Here is an 8,360-nt window from a genome sequence, read left to right as displayed (position 1 = left end):
TTTTTTCCTGCAAAAAAATCACTTATTAAATTTCATGAGAACCATCCTAACTCTTTGGACAACATATACTTAACTTGTCTTGCATTGTAACATTATTTTCCAAAATGCCACAACACCTTATAGATAGCGACATATTGGCACCCATCAGAGTGCAGTTTTTTGTAGCTTGAGCTCCAGGGTACCCTCTATCGTGGTCGTTCAATATGGCATCCGGTGCATAGGGATATGTGCATAGTATTGAAAAGCTGCAGATGCGTCAGGGCAATTAGCGCTTAATTCTCATGCACGTGAACACCACTGCCTCTCTCTCCTACACCGATGTGAAATTCTGACAGGACCTCTCTCTCATACACAATATTATAACATGAATTGGAATCTGCATGCATACAGGAGACACCAGAGGCAGCGATGCATGTGAGATGACAAAAGCGAGGTTCTTGTCAGCTTGTCATATTCTTTCTATACTGTTGTTATCTATCTCGTTTCCTATTTTTTAGTGGAGAGAAAGGAGGAATGGCAAGAGAGAGAAGTGACAGAAAATAGTTGTTCTCATCGCTCTCTCTCTCGTACTGTCTCATCGCACTCTCTCTCAAACAGTAGAGGAGGCAGGACATGAGGACCTCCAGAGGCATGCTCTCCCTCAAACAGTATAATTTCAGATTATTTGTACACAAAGTTATGTGGCCTCACGTAATTTAGTCTACTAAAACTGCATATGGCTCGCAAAAGATCCCACTTCAATCCCTTTTTGACTTTTCTATCTTTCCTTGTGCCAGGAGCCACCTTCGTCACATGCATGTACAGTGCGCTGCACCGCAGGTCCATCCAAGCTCCTGTCTCCTGATCGCTGCATGCAAAGGTCACAATGCTAATGATGCTTCAGACGCACATATCTCAATGTGAAACAGGCGGAGAGGATAACAGGTGCCGTGGAGCTCGAGCTACAAAGGAACTTTACCCATCAATAAGATAGCTTCTTCCATACTCAAGGAACTCATATTATCATACTTATTATTGTGCCCATCCACGCCATCATAGAGGATATCTTCTTTCTCCTTGCAAAAAACGTTCTCCGCCATGAGACGCCTATGGCTGATGATTCTCAAGGTTGCGTCCTCACGCCTACAGGGATCTTTTCCGCAGGGCATCATCTCAAACTCCGACTCACGCCCGCGAAAGTCCGTCCCGACTGGATGCACAATTCTTGTCCCCATGGCTTCGCAGTAAACGCACCGAATTTGTGTTGTCAGCACACGAGGTTAATGCATAAACTGTGTGTGCATAAAAACAACATAAAAAATGAAATGTTCCGCGGCTTATAAGTTTCACAATGCAAGGAGCCATAAAGTGTTGACACATGAAAAATATTGGCATGCATAGGGTTGGTTGTAGCATACCAGCACATGGCGGAGGCGGAGCCACAGGGCAACAGAAGGTGTCGTGTGTGCCGTCGCTGTGAATTTCAGCAAAAAATAAAATCAGATCCCCATCTCCACCACATGGGCTTTGGGGGTAGCCAGGAAGTTGACGTGACAACAGCCACACTCATGAGGAGGCCATTGAGCAGGACCGCCGACCCGGTCATTCACACCACCAATCGTATGAAGCTCGTAGTTGGGATCCCCATTTGGCATCTGCTTGTATCTATTCAACAGGGTATTGACCCCCTTGAAGACCACTATATAGAGGTCAGCTAGGTCTGCAAGGGGGTAGGATTTGAGGGAAACCGGCGGGAGTGCCGTCTCGGAGTCATGATCATGTGTGGATTCCGGAGATAGCAACCTGGCAAGCCGTTGGACATCGTGAGAGGAGAGCTTGCCGGAGCCCAGACGCAGCAGAGACAAGGCAGGCCCCAACATCTCCTTACACGATGCCAGAAGCTTTGCTTGAGCGTCCGGGTTGGGGTGGCAGCGTTTTTCAACATTTTTCAAATACATGTTTTACATTTTCCAAATACTCGTTCAACATTTTTTTCATTGTTATTCAACATTTTCAAGTGTTTGTTCAACATTTTTAATACTTATTCAACATTTTGAAATACCTGCTCAACATTTTCAAATACTCGTTCAACTATTTTTAATACTTATTCAACATTTGTCAAATACTTGTTCAACGTTTCTAATACTCTTTCATACTTGTTCAACATTTTTTAAATACTAGTTCAACAATTTTTAATACTTCTTCAACCTTTGCCATATACTTGTTCAACATTTTTAATACTTATTCAACATGTTCAAGTACTTGTTCAACATTTTCAAAATACTTGTTCATCATTTTTGAATACTTATTCAATATTCTTTCAATACTCGTTAAACAATTTTTTATACTTATTTCAACATTTTATGTGTTTCTTAACCGTTATTATTTTGAAAAAAGCATGAAAAAACCGAGTAAAAATAAAAAACACAAAAAAGCATATTGAATTAGGCGAGTAAAAATGAAGAAAAATAAAGAAAATAAAAATAAAACAAAAACAGGAAAAGAAAGTAAACATTGTAAAACCCGGCTAATTTTGCTTCTAGTAGGCCGCGCTCTCCATATTCTAGCAGCGTTGGGAAGTAACTAGTCGATCCTAGGATCGAATCCCTGCTATGCCTATTTTATTTAACGTTCGTCAGTGCGTGTAGCATGGAAGCTAGGCATCATCATGGAGAAGCAAAAATGGTGGGTGGAAGAGGAGGATGATCTCCTAGTCGTCGTCATCGGAAGGTATGAGAATCTTGGAGGCGGAGGCGAGATTCGGGGAGGAGGAGGATGACGACCCGTGGCCCGTGGTTTCTCCGCCCGGGGAATAGGCAGGGATCCCAAGGCCTTAATGGTAGACTTTGCTGGTTGTAAGTTTGTGTGTAGCGCATCGGCTGGAGGGATCTAGGGCAAAGAATAAAAATCCTTTCACCTTTTTTTTTGAGGGGTAAATAGCCTTTTATTGATTAAATTCCACAGAGTGTGGGATGCAAACTGGGTCATGTGGCTGGCCAAGCCACACATGACGCCCCTGAGCTAAGGTAAGAGCAAACTTAGCTAGTTTATGTGCTTCAAAATTAACTACTCTACTTTCGAAAATAAAGCTACAATTAAAAGCAGCCGATCTGGCCTGAATCTCACTGATGACGGCTCCATATGCACCCTGACTGCCCTTCAATATGTCATTGACCACCTGTTTTGAATCTGAAGATATTACTAGATTATGAACTTGGAGATCTTGTGCCAATGAGATAGCTTCCCGACATGCTATAGCCTCCATAGTTGCGGGATCATACATCCCGTCTATTACCAAAGCCGCACTTCCAAGATATGTACCAGAACTGTCCCGGCAGACCGCGGCCGCAGATCCCTTTCTCTGCACCCTGATCCCTGCATCTACGTGTATCGTCATAAAACCCGCCGGTGGTGCAGCCGGCCTTCTAGCAGGAGTAGCCCCCCTTGGTGCCGTCTGAATCCGGTTCGTGGCTCCTTTGTCACTTACCAATTCCAAGTCCCTGATGAAGCGAGTGATGATTACCTTTATTGCATGTGGGGTTTGAAAGATCGCTTCATGAATAGCTTTCTGCCTAGCAGTCCATATGGCCCAGAGCGTCACCGCCATCAACATGAACTTGTCATGCGGTATCTTCTCCATTAGTGCAAACAGCCAGTTCTTTGCCACCGGTTCAGACGCGGTAGCCACCTCGAAGCCCAGTTCTTCCTCCATAAGTGCCCAAGTGCATCGGGCCACTGTGCACTCTAAAAGCGAGTGTTTCCATGAATCCGGCGCCCCACACAGCCCACATAAGCTTGTATCCGACATATGTCTATGTGCTCGGACATCTTCTGTCGGCAAAGATAGTTTAGATAATCTTCATAGGAACATGCGGATTTTGGCAGGCACTCGAGTCTACCTAGGATGAGAATAAAAGACCCTATTTACAGCTTGCCTTCAATATACAGCCCAGCCCATGAAAAGATTTTTCTTACCCACCTAGATTCGGCCGCAAACCAATTTTCCTCAGGCTTAAGTACATCTCAAAGCAGCACAACCAAATTTGACAACAAAGATGCGTGATTGCTAACCAAAGCAGTTCCAAATTAGTTTAGAGTGTAAACTGCAATTACACAATCAGCTGGCACATTCAAATGCCGTTACTAACACATCATTGGATATATTCTAAACAGTACGAGTTAACCACTTGTTAAATTTCATGAGCACCATCCCAACTCCTAGGATAACATAAACTTTAACTTGTCTTGCATTGGCACAGTATTTTCCAATGCCACAACACCTTACAGATAGCGACAAAGTGGTGCCAGTAACATAGCTTCTTCCACACTCAGGGAACTCACATTATCAAACTTATTCTTGTGCCCATCCACCCCATCATAGAGGATATCTTCTTTCTCCTTGCAATGAACATTCTCCGCCATGAGACGTCTATGGCTGATGATTCTCAAGGTTGCTTCCTCGCGCTGACAGGGGTCTTTTTCGCGGGCCAGCATCTCAAACTCCGAATCACGGCTGCGGAAGTCTATCGCGACTGGATGCACAATTCTAGTCCCCATGGCTTCGCAGTAAACGCACCGAATTTGTGCTGCCAACACATGAGGTAATTAATATGTATTAAATGTTAATGCATAAAACTGTGTGCACGTAAAAACACATCAAAAATGAAATGTCCTGCGGCTTACAAGTTCCATAATGCATGGAGCCATAGAATGCTGACATAAACCATGTGTAATGCGTAAATAAAGGGTGATTGGATGACCGTGTCCTAGTTGATTGTAAACATTATCAGTTTGTTGACTGGGAAATGAGCACGATGGCGAAGGGATCATCAAGCTACATGCTGATCACTATAGCAGGCTGCTTGATCGAAATGTTCGACTTCATTAACATATCAACATGGAGATATTCAAGTATAGGCATTCGACTTTTGTTTCCTTTTTCATCTTTGACACTTCCTTTTTTTCAACAATTTTATTTTTCACTCCAGATACGAGAGTTCAGGCTGGCGGAGTAACAAAACACAATCTAGTGGTCTGTTGTGGTAAAGATGCACGATGGTGGTTCAGACTCTGTATATATATATATAGCATATACAGAAGATATACTGACTAGATAAGACATGTGAAAAACCGTTGGCATATACAACAAAATATACTGACTAGATAAGATACTTGAAAAATATTTGCATAGGGTTGGTTATATGCAGCTTACTAGCACATGGCGGAGGCAGAGCAACAGGGCAACAGAAGGAATCGTATGTGCCATCGCTTTGAATTTCAGTAAAAAACAAAGTCGGTTTTCCACCACAGGGGCTTTTGGGAGTAGCCAGGAAGTTGACGTGACAGCGGCCACACTCATGAGGAGGCCATTGAGCAGGACCGCCGACCCGGTCATTCACACCACAAATCGTATGAAGCTCGTAGCTGGGATCCCCATTTGGCATCTGTCGATATTTGTTCAACAGAACGTTGACCCCCTTGGAGACCACTGAATAGAGGTCTGCTAGGTCCGCAAGGGGGTAGGATTTGAGGGAGACCGGGGGAAGTGCCATCTCGGAGTCATGATCATATGTGGATTCCGGAGATAGCAACCTGGCAAGCCGCTGAACATCCTGAGAGGAGAGCTTGCCACGGCCCGGACGCAGCAGAGACATGGTAGGCCCCAGCATCGCCTTACACGAAGTGAGAAGCTTTGCTTGAGCGTCCGGGTTGGGGTGGCAGGCCGCGGTGGCGGCTGCCAAGAAGGCTTCCCTGAGACCGGTGTCCGGGGAGTTCTGAGCCTCCTGAACATGGCGAATTGTGGCAGCGGCAGGATCAAGGTCGGGATCAGCGAGCACAAGGATGGCGTCTGCCTCAAGCAGGCAGCGCACGGATCGCTGGAAACCAAAGCCATGGTAGCGAGTGCAGAGGAAGGAGACCAGGCCGTACAGGGAGCGGTTCTCCATCCGGTGGAGGCTCCGCGTGCCGATCACGTTCTGCTCGAGCTTCATGGAAGGCGGGAACGCGGCGTGGTGCCAGACGGTGTTGACGATGATGTTGGAGACGGGGTCGAGGGGGCCGTAGCAGTGGCCGGCCCTGATCAGGCTGCGGTGGAAGCCAGGGCCCGCCGGCAGCCGAGCGAGGGCCTCAAGGTAGTACCCGTGAATCGTGTCCTGGAGCGTCCGGTTGGGCAGGTCATTGTCCGGTTGCGGCATGCTCCGGGGATGACGGCGAAGGGAAGCTTCCGCGAGCTGCCACGCGCACCGCATGGCTACTTCACGGGCCAGCGGTCCCTCGGTGACCATGGAGGCGAGCTCCCTGACGACGTGCGAGCGGCGGCGTGGCGATGATTGTGATTCACGGAGCAAGGCGAGCAGGCTGAGCGTGTCGTCTACGCGGCTGGAGACGTTGCGCCAGGCGCAGACGAGGCGGGCGGCGTCGGGGTGCCCGGCGGCCAGCCCGGCGCACTTGAGGGCCGTGTTGATGAGCGAAGGCGCGGCCTCGGAGTCGTGGAACCACTTGATGCCGTGGTCCGACGCGACGGCGCAGGCGGCGATGAGGGCGTCGGCCTTGGCGAGGCGCAGGTAGCGCACTGCCAGGCCCTCCGCGAGGTTGGGGAACATGCGGGTGAGGAAGACCACCAGGCCGTCCAGCGACCGGCGCTCCAGGTCCTCCTGCGGCGCATCCTCGCGGTCGCGCCACCGCTCGCGCTTGCGGGAGTGGTGGACGATGGTACTGTTGATGACGACGTTAGAGACCGGGTCGAGGAGGCCCACGCAGAGGCCGCGCGCCTGCAGGCCGCGGCGGCACGCGAGCCGCCTCCGCGCCTTGCGGTAGAAGGAGCCGATCTTGTGCAGCAGGTAAGACCTGGACTCGGACTCTTCCTCGGGCGAGGGGTACCCAGAATAGATTCTCGGCCCGTAGATGCGGAGAGCCGGATCGCCGGGGTTGGGCACAAGCGCCATAGCCAGATCGCTGGAGAGAAAAGAGAGATTGGTGAAAGAAGTCCACGTACATAACCACCCGGTGTTTCACAAACGGGACAATTTACCCCCTGAGATCTAAAACCGGGTATGTACCCCCGGGCTTTCCTAAACCAATCCCGATTAGAGTGGTTTTGCAGGCGGTTCTGCTGACGTGGCAAGGTTGCGGATACGACCTCGGCAACTCGGCACAGTTCCTCTCTTCCCCTCCCATCGTTATGCCATGGCCGCGTATATTGCATTATTGCATCGCTCACGTCCACAGAGATCCCTTGAGAACAATGCAGCGTTGAGGTACTGATCGGAAGCAGCAACAGCCAGCAGCCGGCTGTATTTTGGCTTGATGCAATCTCGGCTTGCCATCGCGTCCCTTGTGTGCCCTAGTCGCGTCAGTAGCTTTCTCACCGGCCTTGTTCGCTTCTTCCTCCGTAGTCCGTAGGCAACAACTCACCAAGCTCGCGTCTGTGCCGCGCGCGGCTTCCAACAGATGACGACGTTCGCGAGCGACGCTCCAGCTCCTCGCCACTTCCGGCGCCAATGACCTGCTCCCCGACAGCCTCGACCGCCCTACCAGTCTGCCTTGGAGAGATTGAGTACGAGGCACTGCCGCACTGGTCACGCACGGCTAGGGGTCGCCACAGAGGAGGAGCTCCACGGCCCAGACGGTCATCAACTCCAGCGGTATGCAGTGCACTAGGCCGTAGAAGCAGGTTCGATGATGCAGTTCGCCTGACTGAAGGCATGCCCTTTGAGTCTAGCGTCCAGGTGTGGAGACGTTGCTGGCCTTGTGCTGGCTACACACCAACCCCGGGAGGCTGATCACCGAGAAGGTGACAGAGTTACAAGAATGGAACTCGACGAGCTGCGAGGTAATGTCAGGCATAGACAGCACTAGTAGAAAAGGGGCCAATGGTCCAGGCCGCTCCAGCCCATTAGTCCCGGTTCAATCCAGAACCGGGACCAATGGAGGCATCGGACCTGGTTCGTGAGCCCCGGGAGCCGGCCGGGCCACGTGGCCCATTGGTCCCGGTTCATCTGAAACTATTGGACCCGGTTGGTGGGACGAACCGGGACCAATGGGCCTCGCTCCTAGCCCAACACCATTGGTCCCGGTTGGTGGCTTGAACCGGGACCAATGGGCTGCCCATTAGTCCCGGTTCGAGCCATCAACCGGGACTAAATGGTTGGTACCCGTTGCGACCAGAGTTTAGTCTCACCTCGCCAACCGAAGGGGAACCGGACCGGTTTATAAGCCCCTCCCTCTCTACCTTATTGAGCTCCTCCGAAAATGAAAATAGATGCGCTTATATAGGTAATTTAGCATAAATTCATACGGATTTCTCATGAAATTCGTTATGAATTTAAGTTGAATTTCCTCTATAAGCGCATCTCTGCTCATTTCTGAGTAGTTTTTTTTCT

General features: G+C 49.5%; 1 protein-coding gene across 1 annotated transcript; it reads right to left on the bottom strand.

Annotated features, from left to right (window-relative positions):
* Positions 1-4,161: 4,161 nt before the first annotated feature.
* LOC123133674 (uncharacterized) lies at positions 4,162-7,378 on the bottom strand. The gene is made up of 2 exons (XM_044553110.1): positions 5,192-7,378; positions 4,162-4,565 (listed from the first exon to the last, which is right to left on the bottom strand). The coding sequence occupies exons 1-2, from the start codon at positions 6,921-6,923 to the stop codon at positions 4,261-4,263; spliced, it is 2,037 nt and encodes a 678-aa protein (XP_044409045.1). The 5' UTR covers positions 6,924-7,378; the 3' UTR covers positions 4,162-4,260.
* Between the last annotated feature and the right edge of the window lie 982 nt (positions 7,379-8,360).

The sequence above is a fragment of the Triticum aestivum genome, chromosome 6B (assembly GCF_018294505.1).
Source record: "Triticum aestivum cultivar Chinese Spring chromosome 6B, IWGSC CS RefSeq v2.1, whole genome shotgun sequence".
Classification (NCBI taxonomy): Eukaryota; Viridiplantae; Streptophyta; class Magnoliopsida; order Poales; family Poaceae; genus Triticum; species Triticum aestivum.
This window is presented reverse-complemented; position numbering and strand designations above follow the sequence as displayed.